At 39.6% G+C, this 26,833-nt stretch overlaps 1 protein-coding gene across 1 annotated transcript in view; it reads right to left on the bottom strand.

The window, feature by feature from the left end:
• The window catches only part of LOC127433126 (citron rho-interacting kinase-like), a 154,815-nt gene that overhangs the window by 97,073 nt on the left and 30,909 nt on the right, over nt 1-26,833 (bottom strand). Inside the window, exon 10 of the mRNA XM_051684799.1 lies at nt 17,611-17,797. Within this exon, the coding sequence (XP_051540759.1) occupies nt 17,611-17,797 (187 nt within the window). The remainder of the gene's footprint in view (nt 1-17,610; nt 17,798-26,833) is intronic.

Genomic DNA, 26,833 nt, shown 5'->3' with positions numbered 1-26,833 from the left:
AAAGATGCACAACCAACCGAGAGAACCGCAGCCTTATGAGGATTGTCAAGCAAAATCGATTCAAGAATTTGGGTGAACTTCACAAGGAATGGACTGAGGCTGGGGTCAAGGCATCAAGAGCCACCACACACAGACATGTCAAGGAATTTGGCTACAGTTGTTGTATTCCTCTTGTTAAGCCACTCCTGAACCACAGACAACGTCAGAGGCGTCTTACCTGGGCTAAGGAGAAGAAGAACTGGACTGTTGCCCAGTGGTCCAAAGTCCTCTTTTCAGATGAGAGCAAGTTTTGTATTTCATTTGGAAACCAAGGTCCTAGAGTCTGGAGGAAGGGTGGAGAAGCTCATAGCCCAAGTTGCTTGAAGTCCAGTGTTAAGTTTCCACAGTCTGTGATGATTTGGGGTGCAATGTCATCTGCTGGTGTTGGTCCATTGTGTTTTTTGAAAACCAAAGTCACTGCACCCGTTTACCAAGACATTTTGTAGCACTTCATGCTTCCTTCTGCTGACCAGCTTTTTAAAGATGCTGATTTCATTTTCCAGCAGGATTTGGCACCTGCCCACACTGCCAAAAGCACCAAAAGTTGGTTAAATGACCATGGTGTTGGTGTGCTTGACTGGCCAGCAAACTCACCAGACCTGAACCCCATAGAGAATCTATGGGGTATTGTCAAGAGGAAAATGAGAAACAAGAGACCAAAAAATGCAGATGAGCTGAAGGCCACTGTCAAAGAAACCTGGGCTTCCATACCACCTCAGCAGTGCCACAAACTGATCACCTCCATGCCACGCCAAATTGAGGCAGTAATTAAAGCAAAAGGAGCCCCTACCAAGTATTGAGTACATATACAGTAAATGAACATACTTTCCAGAAGGCCAACAATTCACTAAAAATGTTTTTTTTATTGGTCTTATGATGTATTCTAATTTTTTGAGATTTTTTGGGTTTTTGTTAAATGTGAGCCAAAATCATCACAATTAAAAGAACCAAAGACTTAAACTACTTCAGTCTGTGTGCATTGAATTTATTTAATACACGAGTTTCACAATTTGAGTTGAATTACTGAAATAAATGAACTTTTCCACGACATTCTAATTTATTGAGATGCACCTGTATATCCTGTGATAGTAAACTTGTATAGATATGAAATCATCATAAAAATCTGATTTATGGATGTGCAAAATAAAGCTTTTAAATTTATCGGGTCTTTAGTGACCCTATACAATTTTGTTAATTAAGCAGTTATAAAAAATATTTTTTTGTTGTTGTTGTTACACTATTCCAAAAAAATGGATGAGGTACAGGCGGTGGAATGAGGTCCCAGGTCACTAAAGACCTGAGGTATGAAAAAGGGTTAATCATCATCTTTGTCTTGTTTTCCAGGAATATATATATATATATATATATATATATATATATATATATATACACAGTACATACAGTATATACAATAAAATGTTGCATAGTGAGGATGTCTTCAAAAATAGTGCCATAAATAGTTTTCATTTATTAATTAATGTCATACAAAGTCTAGTAAACATAAAAAAGGCTAAATCAATATTCGGTGTGACCACCTTTGCCATTAAAACAGCCCCAATTCTCCTAGATACACCTGGACACAGTTTTTCTTGGTTGTTGGCAGATTGGATGTTCCAAACTTCTTGGAGAATTCACCACAGTTCTTCTATCTATTTCAGCTGTCTCAATTGCTTCTGTCTCTTTATGTAATCTCAGACTGACATGATGTTCACTGGGGGGCTCTGTGAGGTCATGACATCTGTTGCAGGGCTCCCTGTTCTTCTATCTATTTAGGCTGTCTCAATTGCTTCTGTCTCTTTATGTAATCTCAGACTGACATGATGTTCAGTGGGGGGCTCTGTGAGGTCATGACATCTGTTGCAGGGCTCCCTGTTCTTCTATCTATTTAGGCTGTCTCAATTGCTTCTGTCTCTTTATGTAATCTCAGACTGACACTATGTTCAGTGGGGGGCTCAGTGGGGGCCATGACATCTGTTGCAGGGCTCCCTGTTCTTCTATTTTGGCTGTCTCAATTGCTTCTGTCTCTTTATGTAATCTCAGACTGACACTATGTTCAGTGGGGGGCTTTGTGGGGGTCATGACATCTGTTTCAGGGCTCCCTGTTCTTTTATCTATTTAGGCTATCTCAATTTCTTCTGTCTCTTTATGTAATCTCAGACTGACACGATGTTCAGTGGGGGGCTCTGTGGGGGCCATGACATCTGTTTCAGGGCTCCCTGTTCTTCTATCTATTTCAGCTGTCTCAATTGCTTCTGTCTCTTTATGTAATCTAAGACTGACATGATGTTCAGTGGGGGACTCTGTGGGGGCCATGACATCTGTTGCAGGGCTCCCTGTTCTTCTATTCTAATCTTTTCTATTTGCAAAAGTAATGTTTGGGAGTCTAACATTTATATTTCCTACTGACACACTAAAGCTGAAGATATAAATAGCCCACTTAAGACAAATGTTTTTGTGAAGCATCTTAAGTGCCTAAAACTTTTGCACAGTACTGTATATACTTAATAACTTCAATACAAAGTTTGAATGGAGTCTGTATGTTAAGTGGATTGGTCTGAATTAATTGCAGAATTGTAATACTTTGTGTCAGAGTTTAAGAACAAACACTAACCAGATTGATTGAGGAATTTCAATACAATGCATTCAAGACTTTATCAGTATTCGAGTTCCCCGGGAAGCGTTTCTAGCACCATGCACTACCACTAAAGCTACAGGAAAACTTATTGATGCACTCAAGCATCAACACAACATGTCCTTGTATTTAATGAGCTGTAAAAAAGGCAAAGCCTGTTGTTGCATCAAGTCCCTCTGAGAACGGGCGTCAAACTCATACACAAACACTTCCAGTGCGTTTCGGTACAGGTCCAAATGTGCTTTTCCATGGCATCATACCAGTGAGGTCTAACAGGATTAGATGCTCTGCCTGTTTACTGTTCAGTAGTCCATTACCCGAGGCTTAGAGCGTTCCCATTACAGAAGTCTGATCAGAACAGCCCATCTCCAACGTGATTATGGGGCGTGCATGTATTTGGGCTCCCAGTGTAATTATAGCCTACGCATTTCAAATTGTGCCCTTTGAGAATGTACTCTGGGGTTTGAGACGTACAAAACGAGAACTCCTTAAAGAGAGGCATACTGGGAAAAAACTAGAAAGGTGGTATGTCGAGGGACAAATTATTTGCAATGAAAAATGCAGCCTGATCTCATGAACATTATGTGACTATGGCAACATTTTTGCAAAATGAAATTACGTGCTACCTTATACGTTTTGCTGCAGTTTCCCAGTGAAATGTCCAGCAGGGGGGCGCCAAAAGCGAGTGAAATGTTGTTGTAATCAGAAAAGGTTTTTAAGCTGAATATTAGATGGATGTTTTAGTGAGTAAAAACGTACCTCCCTAACCTAAAACTTTAACCTAAACCTAACTAATAATGATCTAAAAGCAAAAGCGAAACATAAAAAGCACATTCATCACTCTTTCTTCTCACGTATCAGCTCACGTATACACAGTATATACATACATACATACATACATACATACCACACACACTGTATATACAATTTTCCAAATTCACACCATTATATATATATATATATATATATATATATATACACACTGTGCATAAATATATTTATTTTTGTTTATATATTTATTTATACACAGTATATATTTATTTATACGTTTTTCAATAACTATATGTCTAATAGTTGATCAACGGATAAATGATCAGATGTTATTGTATGTATAAATTACTGGTACATGGTTCAGTAATGATTCATTAAATACGTTGCAGTAATGTGAATTATTTATAATTTATCATTACAAAACTGTTTTCCTCATTGCCATGGTTCCAGCTTAGTTTCATGAGAATTACAAGTTGATCTTTGAGAATTACATTTCAAATAATTGGGTTTAAGCTAGGGCTGCACGATTATGACGAAAATCATAATTGATCATTATTTTGCTTGATATTGTAATTACGATTATTCATTTAGATTAAAATGCTTTTTGTGGGGCAACTGCATGCCATGTTCTCTATGTAGGCTACACATCCAAAACAAGCTGAGAATTGTTCCTGAATTGCTTTATTGCTTAAAAAACAAGTGTTTACAAATTTTGTTTACATTTTGAATGAATTATCCACAGAAAGTGTGCAACACAACAATACTAGAATACTAGATTGTCGTTTCTGATTTGCTTGTAGACTAATTTAAACAGATTTTCTGACTGTTTATTGCATTCATGCACACACCGGAGCAAAACATTTTATAAACATAAAATCTTGACAGTACGGGAATAGATGTAAATTGAAAGATGTAATTGACCTTTTACGAATAATTAACTGCAGCAGCTGTAATCTCGATCATTTTTTCGATGAATTTTGTAGCCCTAGTTTAACCTGAATACTGCAGCATTATGATAGCAGTGTTGTTATGACTGCAATATTGATAATTATGGATACAAACTTACATGCACAAACCCGTCAGAACATCTTGCCCTTTTGGCCTGAAGTGGGCGGCAGTCGCATTGACTAACTCTTGACATCTGCGGCGGATATAAACAATTACTCATTCTGTGAATACAGTAGCTATTGATCCATTGAAACGCTGATGCATTCCTACATTCCCTATTCTTAGCACAGCTGACGGACACAGACGAGACTGATTCATACTGTAGCATGTGTTCTGTAAATGTGCTCCCAATGTTCCCACGGTGACACTGTCAACCTGCAGTGCTCGCATGTGGCGATCCATTGATCAGCGATTGAGAAAGGTCACGAGAATGAGTGTTGAAGTTCCTCTGCGCTGCCGTGGGGTTTCAAGTCGGCGTTTGCAGGGTGAAACAAACCCTGTAGAAGATTTCATAGTCATGTTGAAGAATGAGGAGGGTCAAAGTCAGCCTGATTAAAAGTGCTCTTCAAATTAGGAATGTGCAAAACTACTGTACATACTTTCAAAGTAAACATAGAATGTTACTCCCAGTCACCACTCACTTTAATGGCATATTTTTTCTATACAATGAAAGTGAACTTTTAAACATGTTTGGAACAGGAGAGTGAGTAAATGATGACAGAATGGTAATTTTTGAGTGAACCATTCCTTGAAGGACACTTATAATTTCACCGATTATGGTCGTCATCCAGACACTGATCAGACGCATTTCATACTGCCCAAAATGTACACAAGTACACAAACGCTTTGCGAAAGTGTCAGGCCACGTCCACACTAGAGGTCTGCAACCCGACCCGGGCCCGACAGGATCCGAGAACCCGACGGGTTTCGTGCCGGGTCAGTTTTTCCAAGACTTTAGGTTCGGGTTTGTACTTAATGAAAAAAATAAACAGGCCTACCGGACTTGTTTTGCGCATGCGCTATCACTCACAGACACGTGCGAATGGACGAGTTACGGGCCGTTCACACAAACATGTTTTTTCGTGCATCTGTTCTGTTTTCCCATTGTTTTCCTATGTAAACATGCTGGATGAATGTCTTTGACTGTTACGCCGTTTCTCGCACAGGACTGGCACATTTTAAACACCGTGTCATGTTAAAAAGAACTTCACATTTTCAAAAACGCATGTCGAAACACCTGCACTCTGTTTCATTCTTTGCGCTGCGTCTAGATTGTTTTTAGTGCAGGTGTCACAAAGATTCAACATTCTAAACAAGTTCGGGCTGCACAGAGGGGACTGTTGCATTGTTTCATATTAATCCAGATTGTTCTGCACCATGTGACGCTTCAGCAAATAAACGGTAAGTCAATGCTTTTTCCCCCTTCTGCTCTAGTGTACCGAGGGGCTGCTGTGCCTTGTTAAAACTGGGTATGTTTACTGTTTTAGTACTGTTACGAATGTTGCCTATATGCTTACATAAAATACAGCCCATTGCAACAGTACTTGCTAGGAGAAGAAACGATTAAGATAGTGAGCAATTTCGGTTCCGGTCGGCTTCAGGCTTATAATCTGACGGTATAGTTCAGGCCGGGTAGGGTCGGGCCACACGGTCTCGGGTACGGGTCGGGTTCGGGTTTCATTTTATGGCCAGTGCAGACTTCTAGTCCACACTAAACCTCCGTTTTGTCATCGTTTTCAAAAGTATGTGGTTAAGAGAGTGTTTTCCAATGTTTTTGGTGGAGCACAATGCCATTCTAGTGAGGATGGCAGGTGTCAACGTAGCATAATCAATGCTTTTTCAAATGAAAATGTATTAGCATGGACGTGGCCTAGTAATACACAACACACGTACATGTTGCATTTGAAATTTTGGGGGCGCTGTAGCTGGCATTAGTGTAAACCTTCTTCATTTGCAGACATCTGCGTTTGCATACTTGCGCAAAGTATGTTTTTGGCCAAAGGGGCGTTCACACAGGATGCATTCATATGTTCAAAAAAATCTAGATGGTGTGCAACGGACTCTAACTGGATTTTAAAAGGTGTTTGAAAACTTTAATTTGAGAAGTTCATCCCCCTTAAAGCACTGCAGCTAAAAATATTAAAGTGAAAATTGGAGAAAGAATCACCATTGGCTAGTAAATGTTTGTTTTACTCACCAGATATTTTGACACGTAAGCGTAATGCAACTGAAAAAGATATTAAGCAAACTGGGAATGTGCATCTTCACATACAGTATAACAGTATTCATATTTATAACTTCAAGTCAAGTCAAGTCATTTTTATGTGTATAGCGCCTTTCACAACACACATCGTTTCAAAGCAGCTTTACAGGAATCATGCATCAACAGAAAATGAAACCGTAATATCTATAATGTAACTGCACATGCTATGGTGTGTGAGAGTGCACATTTTATTTCATATTTCGCTTATCATCATTTTAATCCCATTTTAGCTTTTTTTTTAAATGCACAAATTTCACATTCTATCAATTTATATGATGTCGTGCAATTGAATTTATAAAAATGTTACAAGCTATTTCATAAAATATGATTGCCCCTTTAAATATTTATATACTGTATTGACACATTCATTACACTTACTACAGTTGGTTTATATGCATTATTTGTACGATTTACAAGTATTTACATTGAGTTTACATATAGATATGCATAAGCGCTAAAATGGTACTGTCTCTTTAAGAGTACTGCACATTAAATGTAATGATATGCAGAGAATGTTCCTACTCCCTGACTTCTGTTCTATAGTCTGTCCACAGACCTTTTTAATCGCATAGCGCAAAATTTGCTCGCATATGCAAGTGATTTACTCACAATGTAAATCACAGCTAAGAATTCAATGTTTGCTAAGCTTGCCACGAATTAGCAAGAAGCGACTGGTAAATTATTGCTCATACAATAAAGCTTTGTTCACGCTGCTCCCAATTCTGATATGTTTTTCAAATCTGATCTGACTGTCCACACTGTCAAATCTTTTTGTTCCATTTGTATATGCTACTCTAGAGCTGGCCGATATGTCAACATAACTTATATCTCAATATTTTTCAGCCTATTGACGATATTCAATATGTATCTAGAAAAATGCGTATTTGATCTGAAATGGCTCAAAAGGTTTTAGATTTTTTTTAGTACAGGAAATATGTCATTCATATACAATGTTTGTAGACAAGAAGATTCGATATTTTAAAGGCGCTGAATAAAAATCTATTTAAAGGAATGTTTTCAACACTTTATTACTAAATGAACACAATGGAGAATGAGATTTAATCATTTATACATGCACTTTTTTATTTATATTTTATATACAATGATGCATAGTAGCCTTATAAAAGCATTATTTACCTTCATATATACATTTTTTGTGAATGAACCAAGGGTGCAAAAACTACTCCACTTATTTTTTTGGATACCCAGCACAATATTGCATAACACTAGATTATTAATGTGGGACCCAGTTGAGTTTATTATTATAATATAATACTGAATTATCATTATTGTTTTGAGGATTAGATTTGTATTTGGGGGGCCTGAGCGAGTAAAGACGCTGACTACCACACCTGGAGTCGTGAGTTCGAATCCAGGGCGTGCTGAGTGACTCCAGCCAGGTCTCCTAAGCAACCAAATTGGCCCGGTTGCTAGGGAGGGTAGAGTCACATGGGGTAACCTCCTTTTGGTCACTATAATGTGGTTCTCGCTCTCGGTGGGGCACGTGGTGAGTTGTGCGTGGATGCCGCGGAGAATAGCGTGAAGCCTCCACAAGCGCTACGTCTCCGCGGTAACGCACTCAACAAGTCACGTGATAAGATGCGCGGATTGACGGTCTCAGACGCGGAGGCAACTGAGATTCGTCCTCCACCACCCGGATTGAGGCGAATCACTACACCACCACAAGGACTTAGAGCGCATTGGGAATTGGGCATTCCAAATTGGGGAGAAAAGAGGAGAAAATAAAAAACAAATATTTGTGTTATACAGAAAGTAATATATTTCTGTCCAATTTACAGTACTTCACCTAGAGATTTTATTATGACACTTTTTAATTGTGCCATGTTTTGACAGTTTACAATGTTACGCTTCTGGTGAAACGCTGTCATCTCCTTTTTTGTTACACTGTGCCGTGATTGTAGATTTGAATAATTACCTGTAGCCGTTACTGCTTACTAATGTTTGGAATTGCACGAATGCTTGAACCTGCAGTACTTTTCTTTCACAATGCGTATGAACCACTCTAAAAGCGCTAAAAACACGAGACCATGAGCCCCAGTGTGTCACCCGAATATTTTCAAGCGTACACACATCATTCACAAATTTCACATTCTTGGCCCCTTGCATGTTTATTAAGACTTCAGCCATTAAGACTGAATTAAAGAAAAATGTGAAAGTCATTTGGGTTTGTAAAAACATGAGGGTGAGTAAATGATTAAACTCAAACTGCTGGCTATCCGTTTGTCTTAACTAGTGTAATTGAGTTTCCTGGCAAACTGACGTCACACGTTTACAGTCTCTCAGACTCGCCACCATTAAAACCATGAGTCACAGAGAGAGAGAGAGAGAGAGAGAGAGAGAGTAAACTACCTCCTCTCCTGCGGTCATTACAGTATGAACCCAACAGCAGACGGCAGCGAGACCGCACAAGAAACACTCCAATTAGAGTGCTGACTCCACTGAAAGTAAACCATCTCCAGAGATCCGTCCACAGATTGCATCATTAATGCACTTTAACAACACAACGGGTTAAATGTCAAATGGCAATAAAGAGAAAGCACTTACTACCAGCAGAGTATTTTACATTGTTTTGAGAGTCAATTAATTCTCACAGTGTCAAATGCTGGCTGTTTAATTGTCATATTTGTAGAAGCGATTAAAAAACTCAGAGAGAGTGAAACAGCCAAATTTCACTCATTTCAAACATCGATTTGAAACTGATGTTAGAATCAGTGTTTCCGGCAATGCCACAGACAAAATTATAAACAGTTAGTGTTGCATTATATACAGTATTAAAGTACAGAAGTGTTGCATTGCTATTGCATTGTTTTTGCTGAATGCACGCAAAGAGTGCAATGTGCGGTCCAATTTGCGAACCGATTGATGAATCAACCACAGGAGTTTTTGATCTGAATCATGGATTAAATCGGTCAATGACAGAATAAATACTGTGTCAGGGGGCGTTCACACATGTGCCATTTTTTTTGCATTTTTGTTTTAACATTCTTAAGGGTGCACTATGTAACTTTGTGCTCTCTAGCGACATCTGTGGTTGAAATATATAATTGCAAGCAATTTGCGGAAGAACACTTTACGTCAGTCGTGTTTCAACACTGCTGTTCTGGCGGATTAATCTCATGATTTGAGGTTACATGAACATCGCCCGTGTGTGGTCATGACTGGAAGATATTCAGAGCCGGGGTCATAATGTGCTACTTTCATGTTGATATTATTATGTTACATGATTAAACATTTAAAAATTAAATATAACTTGCTTTGATGAAGATAAACAACACTCATGTACATATTTTGAATGAATGAATTTTACTCGTTTAGCACTTTTCTGACACTACACTCAAAGCTGTTTTACATAGAGAACAGGGGACTATTAAATGAGCATACTGTTGACAAAGATATGACTATAAAAATGATGCTGCAAGATATTAACAGAAGAAGAAACATCTTGAGAATCTGTATATAGAAGACGATATTAGATATGGATCCATCTAATCCATTAATCCAATATGTGGGGATTGAGTTGAACGCGCTAACACCGGCAAAATAAAGTGCTTCAAAATGGGGTAAATACATGCAAACGCATCCTATTTATACATGAGATTATTCAATATATCCACAACATTTATGGAACAACTTAAATCTGCACAGTGAAGCGAACGAACAGGTGAACTTCAACTAAATTAAGTTTATTTTTTCTCACACCATTGGCAAATTTCTCTTGTTTGAAGCATAATTTTGTCAGGTTTCTCAACCTAGGGAAACAACCCTTAATATCTTATGTCATTTCACTTCTTAAGTAAATGTTTCTTGTTTTAAGGATGTTTAGATATTTTTATATAAAACAAGACAGTGTTCATGTGCATGGCTTAAGTTCAACTGCGTCTCGAGACCCTGCTTTACATTCCAGTCTAACACGCTGGTGTGGAGGTGAGGACGTGGTCGAGCGTTCATCTAGGGAGAGAGGAAGCGGTAAGGGTTTTCACCTGTGATGAATTGCTGATAATTGCTGTTTCTTTATTCGCAGTGAGACACAGGGGAAATAAAAGGAGCCAGACCTCAGAGTGAGGGAGGGAGTGCCCAGCTGAAGCTTTGAGTGTGCTGCCAGTCACATTATATACAGCGTTTGAGTGTTACATGTGAAACTTTACCGTTACGCAGCAAGCGAACGTGTTTTTGTGTGTGAAGGATAAATTTACCATTAAGCTGGACTCGCCATCTCCCGCTTCCTCGTTCCTAAACCTGTTACACTGGTGCCGAAAACCCGGGATTAGAGGAAGAATACGCTGTCATCGGTGCTGGAGGATGTCTTCCGGTCCCTTGCCAGCATCCACCAAGGCCAACACCAGGCCCTCATGGAGCTTCGGAGAGAGCAGCAACAGCGCTTTGAGGTGCTCCTTCGGGCCCAGGAGGAGGACCGGCGGGTGCTGCGGAGCTTAGTACCCCAGGGGGGGCAGCCTCCACGTTCCTGGCAGCAGCGCATCCTCATGTGTTGCTCACCAAGATGGGGCCTCAAGATGATTCTGAGGCCTACCTTGAGCTCTCTGAGCATACTGCCGAAGCTCTAAAGTGGCCGCCGGAACAGTGGGCGGTTCATCTTCTGCCGCTGCTGACCGGGCACAAGCTTTCGGTTGCCAACCTCCTGGACTACTCAGTGCTGAAGAAGTCCATCTTGCAAAGGGTCAGCTGCAGCCCAGAAGAACACCGCCAGCGTTTCCGCTCCTTAACGCTGAGCAAGGTCGGCCGTCCGTTTGCTTTCGCCCAGCAGCTCCGTGACGCCTGCCGACGGTGGGTGCTGGCCAAGGAGGGCAGTGACTGTGATGATGTCACCAACCCATCAATGAAGGGGACGGCCATGTGGGTCCAGTGCCACCACCCGGCGATGCTGCATTTTGGGAACTAATTGGCCAGCTTTTCGATCATTATTGAAGAGTTTGTGTGTGGATGGGTCCTGTCAGAAAGTAAACCGGTGTGGGATGTGTGAAGCGCTGGCTGCTCCACGTCAGGCTGACGCTGAGGAATGGGAGGTGTCCTCCTCCCCCGCCCTTAGGGAATTCCCGGTAAGGGATTTCCCGCTAGAGCAGTCGCGAGACCAAACTCTGAAGCACGTGTTTGACCAAGTGAAATTGATTGATGGTCAATGTTTCCAGACAGGCATCGCACTCACATATCCATATTTTTCAATTATAAAAGATCAGTTGTATAGAGTCACACAGGACACTCTGACAAATGAAAATACAACCCAGTTGTTGATACCAAAGAGCTGTCGGGAAATGTAATTCCCGGCAACTCATCATTATCCAAAGGCAGGTCACTTAGGACAGTAAGCCATCTCATGGCCCGCTTCTATTGGCCAGGCATTCACAGGGATGTTCGCCGGTGGTGTGTGGCATGTCGTGAATGTCAGCTGGTGAATCTGCCGGCAGCTCCAAAAGCACCATTGCGCCCCCTTCCGTTAATCAAGGTTCCTTTCGAACGAATTGGCATGGACCTCGTAAGGCCATTAGAACAGACAGCACGCGGGCATCACTTTGCATTAGCCCTGGTGGATTACGCAACGAGATATCCAGAAGCAGTGCCGCTGCGCAGCATCTCCACTCTTCAAAATGACCTCCCGAGTGGGGATTCCAAAATAAATCCTCACTGATCAGGGCACGGCATTTATGTCATGTACACTACGCGAGCTGTACAAATTATTGGGTATTAAATCGATATGGACAAGCGTGTACCATCCACAAAAGGACGGCTTCGTTGAACGATTTAAGAAGACCTTAAAGAATATGATAATACGTACGTTTGTGCACAAAGATGCTCGGAACTGGGATAAGTGGCTCAAACCCCAGACCTCAGAGTGAGGGAGGGAGAGCCCAGCTGAAGCTTTGAGTATATTGGCCGCTGCCAGTCACATTATAGAGTATTTGACGGTTATGTGTGAAGCTTTACCGTTACACAGCAAGCAAAAGTGTTTTTGTGTGTGAAGAATAAATGTAACTTTGAGTTGGATTCGGCATCTCATGCTTCCTCATTCCTCAAACCTTTTACAGCTGGTTCAAGATGTTTTTGAACGCAAGAACTCATCCTGTGTGAACGGCCCCTTGTGTGTACTTTTTGAAAGCAATGCTAAAAATGCTAACTTGTTAGATTAGTAAGACTTCAATAAGTCTAACAACTGACTGGTTGTTCATATGACATTGTAAAATGAAAGATACATCCGCAACAGAGTTTCAGAGTTTTGTTATAAAAATGGCATTTTAATAATAATAAGAAATTGTCTTATATAATGTTCAAAATGAATAGTACCATTATTTTTGCAAGTGGGTAGGTGTACCCTACTGCACACACAAAAAAAAAAAGAGTAAACACTGGTTAAAACAGTTTCTATAAAGCAGAAAATGAAATATTTGTGTGAAAATGACTAATCATTTCCACACTCTTAATTAACGTTTAATTTTGAGATCTGTCAGTTCATTTTACCACATTTTGTCCTGACATTCCTCCTGATTATTGAAACAGATCTAGTGTTGCATTGAATGCATTAATCATCAGGTGGGATACCCATCAGGCAGCACATTAAAACGGTGATTCTATGCGAGGAGAACACGCCTTCCTAGAAATGAAGCCGCACACGAGGGGAATCCGGATGTTCACGTGTCATCTGACAGTCACAACGGCAGCAGCGAGTGCCGAGGAGCCACTGCGCCCAGATCAGACACAATCAGACTGTAAATCTACAATCCTGAGTCCTTCAAGCACTGCACGGATCACAGGCCAAACAGCAGAGACGACAGATGCAGTCTGCACGGCTGTCGACACACACTGATGCATTACTTGCAACAAATGCATGTTTATGTGTGCATTTATGGAAGAAATGAATGTTGCATGAATGATAACACGTCAAGCGTGCTAGAAAACACCGACTGCGCATGCATTGACGTAGTGTTCTCTGTCAGTGCAGTCCTCGTTAGACCTCTCCTGATGCGTAATACTCATTAAAGATGTTTTGTTTGCTTCAAAACTGATCCACCACGCTCACATCACAGCATGTCTCCAGAGGAGCCAATCAGCCAATCAGCAGCTGCAATTCTGCATTAACATTCCCACGCTGCTCTGCTGGTGCTGTTTGTGTTGCGTTCAGTGGAATTGAACGTGCTACAGCTTTAGAATACGACAGCAACATGATACATGAAGACACCACAAAAAAACATTTCTTAATCAGTATCGTGTTCCAGTAAAATATCTAAACATCCTTAAATCAACACACATTTATTTGAGAAGTAAAACTGCATGAGATATGAAACACATGCTATCAAAAAGATTTTCTCTGAGCTAGTTTTAAGCATAAAGCTCCTTAATCTTGTTAGATTTATGCTTTACATGTATTGTTTAAAGGATGATTACATTTTCACTGGAAACATGACAAAAATACTGATTAAGGAAATGCTTTATCGCATTGTAAATAAATCTGCATTTCAGGATTGGAGAGGAAAAAGTGCATGAATGGATGGAGGGAGATGGTGGGGTGGCGAGAGGAGAAAATTCACCCTGGTTGCTATAGAAATACATTCTGACAAACATTATGAACCTCACTCTCTCTATTTCTGAGTGATCTTCCTCAATTTATCAACATCATCATCATCATATTCCCTGTGTTTCCCCTTCAGCTCCAGGGAGAATTCCTGTCATTTAGAGATCATCTGAGAGCAGATTCCAAAACAGAGACCACACACCATAATCTAACACACCATAATGCTACAGAACACACTGCGATCAGAGAAAAAGAGATGTGTTTTGGCAGTCTAAAGCTAGAATGCATTCTCAGGCGCATACACAAACACACATATGTTCATTATATATATATATATATATATATATATATATATATATATATATATATATGTGTGTGTGTGTGTGTTCATTGTGTATAATATATATATATGTTCATTGTGTATATATATATATATATATATATATATGAACACACACACACACACACACACACACACACACACACACATATATATATATATATATATATATATATATATATATATATATATATATATACAATGAACACACACAGACACACACACACATATATATATATATATATATATATATATACATACAATGAACACACACACACACACACATATATATATATATATATATATATATATATATATATATATATATATATATATATATATATATATATATATTTTTTTTTTTTTTTTTTTTTTTTTTTTTTTTTTTATTACAGCATTCTGAATGAGATTTTTGCATCACTGTAACAAGAATTTGGGGGAATGTGTGTAGTAGCCATAAAAACATTATCACAATCTTAATGGTCCTAAAAATAGGCTTCATTTTTCTTGGTAAGAAACAGATTTTTTTTTTATGTCTTTCTTTTGATTTTGGGCTGAAATATGACTTGGGCATGGGGTGATTCTCATGAAACCAGTCAAGAAAATGTCCTGATCCTATTTTACTTCAAAAATCATGAGAAACAAATTAGAAATCATATTCGGCATATATTAAAAGAAAAAGTCATAAACAATTGTACATTGTGACATTCTTTTCAGGACAGTTACGTACATTTAACCTCTGAATTCTCATTACTGCAATGTCAAAAAATGATGTATTATTTGATTTGTAAAGTATTATTTATACAGCATATTAATTCTTTCTTAGTATTGCCTTTCATTTTTGCTGATTTTAATTTAAAAAAATGTAAAATAGCATATTTTTACTGTAATGTAATGCATGACTGCATTATGGTAATGAGAATCATCATGGAAATCAATGGGAACAGTAAAAGTACAACATCCAGATGCATTACGGTAATGGTTCAGTGTCCTGAAAATAATGTTACAATACAAAAAATCTTAATGGTCCAAGATATATATAGTGGTCAACCGGGTTTTTTAATGACCGATGCCGATATCCAGAGAGCTTGGTACAATGCCGATATATCACACAATTGAATATAGTAAATAACATCAACATAAAATTGCTACAAATATTAATAAATCCTATTTAGCACTATATTTACTCAATTTCACACAAAACTTTTAATAAGTTATATTAATAAACCTATTATATTTAATTACCATTAAAAAATAAGATTGTATTTTAAATGGTAGATAGCAGTTTCATCTGTTTTCTGTTTAGTCGAAACATTTTAATAATTTATTTCCACATGAAGAAATTGTTAAATATTAGAAAGAAGGAAATGACAGTACACACAGTAGTCCAGCAACAAAGGATGACATTTGCGCATTATCAATCACATTTTCTCATAAAAGGCAACGCTGGATTTTCGTGAGGTTCGTGAATTACATCTGTTTAAACGAGATATCCGCATATTTCCAAAGAGTATATGATATGTGTTATTGATATTTGCCTTTTTATCATTAGATAAGACAGGGATCTGTTGAGGAGAGAGATGGAGAATGAAACAGGCGAGCACTTTAACTCGTCGTGGTTCTGATATGCGGACCGTTTAAATGAGACGGTGTTGCAAATCGGTCTATTATTGTAGTAACAAGATGGCAAGTAGCAACAAAACGAATTGTGATTGGTTGTTTACATGTCTCAGACGCTCCTTGACATGCAAGCAGGCAATTCTCTGCGCCCTCGTGGCCTCAATAAACCAATCGGCTAAACGGGACAATTTATCGGCCGATGCCGATAATTAAAAAAATTCAGAATATTGCCAGATTTATCGGCCTCGGCGAAGTATCGGTCGACCACTAATATATATATATATAAGTAATTATTAGAGGTCGACCGCTAGTGGATTTTGCCGATACCGATAACTAAGGTAGTGGGGAAATGGCCCAAAACCGATTAATCGGCCGATAGTTTTTTCAAATCAATTTACAGAATAAAACATTTCTTAATCTTTCCTCACTAAGACGAGCACAGAGAGAGATGCTAAAAAGAGTTTTAAATTAATAAAATTCCAAAAACTGTTTACTGTGCAACCAAAATCTCAATAAAAACAGAACAATGATGATTTGGTGCATAACATGGGAATTTTAACTATAAACAAGCCCAAAATTCACCAAGGACTTTTATTTTGAAATGACAGAGATTTCTTTCCGTTACAATGCTCTGTTTGCAAGTATTTAACAAATTGAGCTTTTTATAGCCTATATAATCACCAGATGGAGAGTCGTGTTTATATATTTCACCAGATGAGGTTTATCGATGGGGAATTTAAAAAAAAAAGTATGGGCAACAATCGGCACCGATTAATCGGTAAAACCGATATATGGGTCTACCTTTAGTATTTATATACACATATATAAATATAGCAAAAATATATTAAATACAGTATTTGAATTGATTTGGGGTTAAATTTGACAAAGATATTTTCTTGACAGGTTTCATGAAAATCGTCCCTTAACAGATTTTATTAGATTCACTCAACATTAAACATCTACCAAAAAGGAAATGTGCAAATGGAGACGAAAACAACAGATTCAAGGATGCCTACGTCGCAGAAAACACAATTGATCGTGTTACAGAGTGTTTACATCTTGAAGGGATTTCATTGTGTTATACGATCACATTACACACACACATACACACGAGTTTCCCATTCCGCTGCATCCACATGGCAACATTTCTATGCGATGCTCCGTGCTCCGCAAGTCTCCCATTATAAAAACAGCCACACACACACACACACACACACACACACACACAAACACAGCCCTGTCTCATTCATCTTAAAGCCGAGTGCAGTGAAAAGAGCGCGCATGAGACAGAACCGCTGCTTTCACCAGAGCAGCAATATCTCACATTCAGCCTCAATGTTGCCTGGTGACAGTCACCGTGGTGATGCAGCCGTCTCCGCACCAATGGACCACCTGTGACTGGACGAGTAAAATCAGCATGTGTGTGTGTGTGTGTGTGTGTGTGTGTGTGTACTCACTCAGACTTGGCCAGTGCGGTCAGCGTCCTGCTAAAGCACCACCCTAGAAAGGGCAGGTTGCGTCCGTGGAAGCCGGTGCAAAGGGGATCACGCTGGGCAGCGGCCGCAGGGCGGGGGGGCCTCTCGGGCTCCTCGAAATTGGAGGTGTCATCCTCAGAACGGAGAGACGGAACAAACGGAGGGAGTGCTGGACAAGACGAGAGAAGAGAACGTGTGAGAGAGAGAGATCACTGAGCCAGGCAGGAGAGAAAACAGAGAGAGAGAGAGAGAGAGAGAGAGAGAGAGAGAGAGATGGGGGCGAGGGTTATGAGACTGTAGCTCTCTTTTTTATTTGCTCACCCCCTCTCACTCTCTCTCTCTCTCACTGCAGCAGACTCGGGTAATCAGTGTGAGTCACAGCAAAAGCCCAACACACACGCACACACACACACACAGCTGCATCTACACAAACAGCTGTATTTACACACACTGTATCTATGTTTTTGTTCATACATTTAAAGAATTCACATACATTTTAAAAGGATAGTTCACTAAAAATTCTGTCTTATTCACCGTCATGAGATAAATAGGCATAATGTTAGCCTCAGTCACCATTCACTTTCATTGTATGGAAAAAGAAGTGCCATGAAAGTGACTCTGAGGCTACACTGCAAACAATCATTTTCTTACGGAGTATTTTTGTCTTGTTTTCCTGTACAATATCTAAACATTCTTTAAACAAGATAAGTTTACTTTAGAAGCAAAATGACATTAGTTATTTTCTCTTGTTTTCAGAGAAGTGTAGTACAAACTTTAGAAGAAAATTAAGTAACGTTTATGCTTAACCTCGTGCGACCCTGCGTCAACATGTGTGGACCTTGTATTTTGGCTTCGTATGTATGCAACGCATAATTTAAATGAATTAAAACCAGCTGAATACTGTTCACAAGACTCTACACTGTCATTTAAGGGTTAAACTTCTGGTGCACCACGTCATGTGACACAACAGCATGACGTCGAACACAAGTGCCTCTGGTAAGAATCCTCTTTAAGTTGTTTGATTGAAACCTGTTTGGTTGTAAAGAGTACAGTCTCTAGTTTTGCTGTATTCATTAACATTAATAAATGCATTCCTATATATTTACTGTGCATTATCACATTGAGGATACATGTATTCATGCAAAAGCTGAAAAATGTTGCTTTCAGAGGCGATTTTGTTAGATTTCTCTGAAAACAAGATTTCTTATGTCACTGCTTCTTAAATATGTTTTTTTGGTATTAAGGATGTTATTAAATGTATTAAATACTCAGGGGGCATGGGTAGCTCAGTGGTAAAATACGCTGGCTACCACCCCTGGAGTTCGCTAGTTCGCTAGTTCGAATCCCAGGACGTGCTGAGTGACTCCAGCCAGGTCTCCTAAGCAACCAAATTGACCTGGTTGCTAGGGAGGGAAGAGTCACATGGGGTAACCTCCTCGTGGTCGCTATAATGTGGTTTGTTCTCGGTGGGGCGCATGGTGAATTGAGTGTGGTTGCCACGGTGGATGGCGTGAAGCCTCCACACGCGCTATGTCTCCGTGGCAACGCGCTCAACAAGCCACGTGATAAGATGCGCGGGTTGACTGTCTCAGCCGCGGAGGCAATTGGGATTCGTCCTCTGCCACCCGGACTGAGGCGAATCACTATGTGACCACGAGGACCAATTTGGAATTGGGCATTCCAAATTGGGAGAAAAAGGGGAAAAATCCCCCCCCCCAAAAATAAATAAATAAATGTATTAAATACTCAGATAGAAAAAGATTTATTGTAGTGTAACATTAAGCCCAACATCACCTTTTGTGTTCCACAGAAGAAAGACAGTCACATGGGTTTGGAACAACATACAACAATTTTGGATACTTTTACACAGTCTAAAATACGCTTCAATCTAAACAGCAACTAATAACAACAATTCTGAATATGTTAAAGACCATGTGGGTATCTCAGTGAGTATTGACGCTGACTATCACCCCTGGAGTCGTGAGTTTGAATCCAGGGCGTGCTGAGTGACTCCAGCCAGGTCTCCTAAGCAACCAAATTGGCCCGGTTGCTAGGTAGGGTAGAGTCACATGGGGTAACCTCCTCATGGTCGTGATTAGTGGTTCTCACTCTCAATGGGGCGTGTGGTAAGTTGTGTGTGGATCGCGGAGAGTAGCATGAGTCTCCACATGTTGCGAGTCTCCGCGGTGTCATGCACAACGAGTCACGTGATAAAATGCACGGATTGACGGTCTCAGAAGCGGAGGCAACTGAGACTTGTCCTCCACCACCCGGATTGAGGTGAGTAACCGCGCCACCACGAGGACCTACTAAGTAGTGGGAATCGGGTATTCCAAATTGGGCGAAAAGGGGATGAAATAAAAAAAATACAAATAAAAAAATAAAAAAAGACCCTATGAAAAATCTTTTAGTTTATGTCTCTTTGTTTTAAGGGCATCTATGTGACCTCCCGATTCTGTCCCGATCTGATACCAGTGTTGTTTTTTTTCCTAACGAATTTAGAATATCTATAACTCACTGTGTGGAACTGATGGGGGTACTCTTTTATCTGTAAAGAAACAAAAAACCTCTATTTACTCATTACTTCATTATACAGTAGCCAGTTCTCTTTACGCATGTTTTTTTTTTTTTTTTGCTTGTTTTTTTTTACTTGTATCTGGACTTACAGAGGCAAGAAAAGTATGTGAACCCTTTGGAAATACCTTAATGTCTGCATTAATTATTCACAAAATGTGGTCTGATATTTAGCTAAGTCCTAATAATTAAAAAAACACAACCTGCTTAAAGTAATGAAAAACAAATTATTGTACTTGTCAATACTGAATATGCCATTTCAACATTCAAGGTCTAGGGTTGAAAAAGTATGTGAACCTCTAGGCTAGTGACTTCTAAAAAAGCTATTCGGAGGCAGGTGTTTCAGTCAATGAGCTGATATTGGAGAGGACTGTAGAGGTGCCCTACCATATAAAAACATAACAGTCTGGGTACTGACAGAGTCTGAACTTCTCAAGAAGCATGTGAACCATGCTTTGATCAAAACAAATGTCAGATGATTTGACTTTTCAGAGTATCAGAGATGCATGAAGCTGGAAAAGGCTCCAAAAACATTTCTAAAGACCTGGATGTTCACCAGTCCACAGTATGACAAATTGACTACAAATGGAGGAAATTCAGCACTGTTGCTACTTTGCCTAGAAGTGGGCACCCTGCAAAGATCACCCCATGAGCACAACATGCAGTGATGAAGTAAAAAATAACCCAAGGGTTCAACAGCAAAAGATCTGCAGAAAACTCTACAAACTGTGAAAGTCTATGTTCATATGCCCACTATAAGAAAAACACTGAATAAAAATGGTGTTCATGGGAGGACACTACGGAGGAAACCACTGCTGTCCAAAACAAAACAAAACAAAAGAATGTTGCACGTCTCAAGTTTGCAGAAGTCAACCTTGATGCTCCACATAGTTTCTAGGATAATGAAATTGAAATTTTTTGGCAAATTGTTTTTTTTAACCACACTTAACACCAACACCAAAACCACATCCCAACTATGAAGCATCATGGTTTGGGGTTGCTTTGCTATTTCAGGGCCTGGACAGTTTGCAATCATTAAGGGAACAATGAATGAAAAACTCTATCAAGAGATTTTACAGGAGAATGTCAGGGTAGCGGACCAGCAGTCTGTCATCTGATCTTTAAAAGAGGTCAGGTGATGAAACAAGACAATGACCAAAGCATACAAGGAAATTAACAACAGAGTGGTTAAAGAGGAAGGAATTCGGAGTCTGGGTATCTCAGCGAGTATTGACACTGACTTCCACACCTGGAGTCGCGGGTTCGAATCCAGGGCATGCTGAGTGACTCCAGTCAGGTCTCCTCAGCAACCAAATTGTCCCGGTTGCTAGGGAGGGTAAAGTCACATGGGGTAACCTCCTCGTGGTCGCTATAATGTGGCTCTCGCTCTCGGTGCGACGTGTGGCAAGTTGTGCGTGGATACCGCACAGAATAGCGTGAAGCCTCCACACGTGCTACGTCTCCGCGGTAACGCGCTCAACAAGCCACATGATAAGATGCGCAGATTGAGGCGAGTCACTACGCCACCATGAGGACCTACTAAGTAGTGGGAAATGGGCTTTCCAAATTGGGGAGAAAAGGGGGATAAAAAAATAAAATAAATGTTGATGGTTACCCAGTTTGTAAATTGTGACGAAAAAAGTGCCGTGTCATGCAGGGAAAATTCTAAACCAGAAGTACAATCTCCGTGAGCATCCCATGGAATTTGCGAAGATGAATGTAAGTGAAAATACGGTAGGCAGGCTATAGGCTAATTAATTATAGCCTACATAAGAAACACAACCAGATACAGTACACTTTTACCAGTTTTTTAATAACTCAATATAGCTTTTAGGTACTCGCCACAGCGCTTGCAACCTTACGACAGGCCAGCTGTTTGTCCATACATTTATTTTCTTAACTCTAAAAGGGCAAGAACATAATGACACAGAAAATTAATTTACAGCTATTTTCGAACAAATTAGGTTCCAAATAATACATTGATGTTTTTCTCCCAAATATAGCTTTTATTTTCAATTTTACAGCTTGTAGAAACTGTAAGGCCAGCACCAGAATGTCTACAACCAAAAGGCGCCATTTCCGGTAAAAGTCAAAGAACTCTGCGAGAATCAACGTCACAGAACTCTCTCACAAAAGCTGAAATCTACACTGGAATATCACCACAGTATGATAAATTGCAAATCACCTTGCCGCCCCCCTTCTCCCCTTCAACAGCTCTGGACCAACACAAAAACACAAGATTTATATGTAAAAATATAACAAATACCATGAAAACAAGAATGCAACTGTATGTGTTTGATATCATTTAAGAGGTCTCTGCGCGACTGGTATAGTGGTCTCTTTCCCATGTTGATAAAACTAATGGTAACAAAGTTATAAGGTCTTTGCCAAATACTGCACAATTCTGGAGGTCTATCCCCCTCCTTGACCTACAATTGAAATTATCTCCTGTATGTTAACAAGGTTAAACCCCAGGAAGCCAAGAACCCATTCACCCCCAAATTCTCATTGTTCAAAGGATTTGGTACACAATGTTTATTCTGTCTGGGTATTTAAAGTTGGCAAGAAGCTCGGGGAATCTGTAAGCGGATCTCCCATGCTGTACCGCTGCATGTAGTTTTGTCAGGTATGTTTCTTTGACTTTGTGTTTTATTTTTAGTAATGCTTGTTTATTCTGATCATGTGAAATTGGCTTTGATTTGAATTCCTGCAACAATGTTTTATATCCTACCTGACAAACAAATTGTTATTATTTGATTTATTCTGAATTCCACTGAAATCATTACTGGAGCTTTAATATAGGAGGAAGCCATTTAAAGACTCTCAGTTTGAATTTCACTCAGGACAAACCGGGTAGGATTTGAATTTCATTAGACCAGGGTAGACCATACTGGAGCTTTAATATAGGAGAAACCACTCAGGACAAACCGGGTAGGATTTGAATTTCATTAGACCAGGGTAGACCATACTGGAGCTTTAATATAGGAGAAACCACTCAGGACAAACCGGGTAGGATTTGAATTTCATTAGACCAGGGTAGACCATACTGGAGCTTTAATATAGGAGAAACCACTCAGGACAAACCGGGTAGGATTTGAATTTCATTAGACCAGGGTAGACCATACTGGAGCTTTAATATAGGAGAAACCACTCAGGACAAACCGGGTAGGATTTGAATTTCATTAGACCAGGGTAGACCATACTGGAGCTTTAATATAGGAGAAACCACTCAGGACAAACCGGATAGGATTTGAATTTCATTAGACCAGGGTAGACCATACTGGAGCTTTAATATAGGAGAAACCACTCAGGACAAACCGGGTAGGATTTGAATTTCATTAGACCAGGGTAGACCATACTGGAGCTTTAATATAGGAGAAACCACTCAGGACAAACCGGGTAGGATTTGAATTTCATTAGACCAGGGTAGACCATACTGGAGCTTTAATATAGGAGAAACCACTCAGGACAAACCGGGTAGGATTTGAATTTCATTAGACCAGGGTAGACCATACTGGAGCTTTAATATAGGAGAAACCACTCAGGACAAACCGGGTAGGATTTGAATTTCATTAGACCAGGGTAGACCATACTGGAGCTTTAATATAGGAGAAACCACTCAGGACAAACCGGTAGGATTTGAATTTCATTAGACCAGGGTAGACCATACTGGAGCTTTAATATAGGAAAACCACTCAGGACAAACCAGGTAGGATTTGAATTTTATTAAACCAGGGTAGACCATACTGGAGCTTTAATATAGGAGAAACCACTCAGGACAAACCGGGTAGGATTTGAATTTCATTAGACCAGGGTAGACCATACTGGAGCTTTAATATAGGAGAAACCACTCAGGACAAACCGGATAGGATTTGAATTTCATTAGACCAGGGTAGACCATACTGGAGCTTTAATATAGGAGAAACCACTCAGGACAAACCGGGTAGGATTTGAATTTCATTAGACCAGGGTAGACCATACTGGAGCTTTAATATAGGAGAAACCACTCAGGACAAACCGGGTAGGATTTGAATTTCATTAGACCAGGGTAGACCATACTGGAGCTTTAATATAGGAGAAACCACTCAGGACAAACCGGGTAGGATTTGAATTTCATTAGACCAGGGTAGACCATACTGGAGCTTTAATATAGGAGAAACCACTCAGGACAAACCGGGTAGGATTTGAATTTCATTAGACCAGGGTAGACCATACTGGAGCTTTAATATAGGAGAAACCACTCAGGACAAACCGGGTAGGATTTGAATTTCATTAGACCAGGGTAGACCATACTGGAGCTTTAATATAGGAGAAACCACTCAGGACAAACCGGGTAGGATTTGAATTTCATTAGACCAGGGTAGACCATACTGGAGCTTTAATATAGGAGAAACCACTCAGGACAAACCGGGTAGGATTTGAATTTCATTAGACCAGGGTAGACCATACTGGAGCTTTAATATAGGAGAAACCACTCAGGACAAACCGGGTAGGATTTGAATTTCATTAGACCAGGGTAGACCATACTGGAGCTTTAATATAGGAGAAACCACTCAGGACAAACCGGGTAGGATTTGAATTTCATTAGACCAGGGTAGACCATACTGGAGCTTTAATATAGGAGAAACCACTCAGGACAAACCGGGTAGGATTTGAATTTCATTAGACCAGGGTAGACCATACTGGAGCTTTAATATAGGAGAAACCACTCAGGACAAACCGGGTAGGATTTGAATTTCATTAGACCAGGGTAGACCATACTGGAGCTTTAATATAGGAGAAACCACTCAGGACAAACCGGGTAGGATTTGAATTTCATTAGACCAGGGTAGACCATACTGGAGCTTTAATATAGGAGAAACCACTCAGGACAAACCGGGTAGGATTTGAATTTCATTAGACCAGGGTAGACCATACTGGAGCTTTAATATAGGAGAAACCACTCAGGACAAACCGGGTAGGATTTGAATTTCATTAGACCAGGGTAGACCATACTGGAGCTTTAATATAGGAGAAACCACTCAGGACAAACCGGGTAGGATTTGAATTTCATTAGACCAGGGTAGACCATACTGGAGCTTTAATATAGGAGAAACCACTCAGGACAAACCAGGTAGGATTTGAATTTCATTAGACCAGGGTAGACCATACTGGAGCTTTAATATAGAAGAAACCACTCAGGACAAACCAGGTAGGACAACCACCTAGGACAAACCGGGTAGGATTTGAATTTCATTAGACCAGGGTAGACCATACTGGAGCTTTAATATAGGAGAAACCACTCAGGACAAACCGGGTAGGATTTGAATTTCATTAGACCAGGGTAGACCATACTGGAGCTTTAATATAGGAGAAACCACTCAGGACAAACCAGGTAGGATTTGAATTTCATTAGACCAGGGTAGACCATACTGGAGCTTTAATATAGGAGAAACCACTCAGGACAACTAGGTAGGACAACCACCTAGGACAAACCGGGTAGGATTTGAATTTCATTAGACCAGGGTAGACCATACTGGAGCTTTAATATAGGAGAAACCACTCAGGACAAACCGGGTAGGATTTGAATTTCATTAGACCAGGGTAGACCATACTGGAGCTTTAATATAGGAGAAACCACTCAGGACAGCTGGGTAGGAGAAAGCCATTTAAAGACTCTGTCACTGCTCACCGCCCGTCTTGGCAAGTTGTATGTACGTGACTAAGCGGCAATATCGTCTGGTTATGAGACAAGCCAGACCAGACGATATTAGTTAACCCTACAACCACTGACTAAGAACGGAACTGGCTATCCATTTTCGGGAGGTTTACATAATTTAATAACGGCCGGCGTAAGTCTCCAAAGATCGAAAGGACAATGAATAGAAGAGGATTTAGAGTAATCAATAACCTAAAAATTTTAAATTAAAAGAATGATCAGAAATTAATTAGAGCTTAAATATAAATTAGAGGTCAACTTAAAATTGGAGTCAGATTAATATAAAATTGGAGTCAGATAAAGTGAATAACGGAATCAAATGTGTGAATTAACAATAATTGCTTTACTTCAGCGCTCAGAAAAGACAGAACAACGCAGAGACCTTCAAGGGCAATTTATTGAAGTTCCACTCCGGAACGGATAGAAAATTATCCTCTTTTTACAAAATCATGATCGAAAAGATGAGATTTGCCTCGATGCATCTCAATGCTTTATTAATTATATTAATAATATTGCGATGCACCTTAATACTGTGATTTTTATTTTCTTTTTCTGACGGTTATCACTTTCCGTTTCAATCTTTATTGTCCTTGGGAGGCATTTCAGTTGTTAGATAGCAGCCAATAACACAAAAACAATTAACATCGAACAAAACAAAAAATGATCTTATGAGCTATTTATAAAAGTAGGCTTAAATAAATCAATCAATCAGTAAAATCAATCAAATTGGCTATCATGCAGACGATGAAATTAACCGTCAGTTTAGTTGTACCGTACGCAATTTATTTGTTTCGAAATGGATGCAAGAGCGGACTTTTCACGCGGTTATCAGTAAACACAAGACGCATTAGACGTCACATCATAATGTCACTTTTGTCTTTACGGGATTGTGCTCTTGCGGTGTAAATGAACAAATTCTGAAATGAACGGGAT

This window comes from Myxocyprinus asiaticus, chromosome 4 (genome assembly GCF_019703515.2).
Source record: "Myxocyprinus asiaticus isolate MX2 ecotype Aquarium Trade chromosome 4, UBuf_Myxa_2, whole genome shotgun sequence".
Taxonomy (NCBI): Eukaryota; Metazoa; Chordata; class Actinopteri; order Cypriniformes; family Catostomidae; genus Myxocyprinus; species Myxocyprinus asiaticus.
This window is presented reverse-complemented; position numbering and strand designations above follow the sequence as displayed.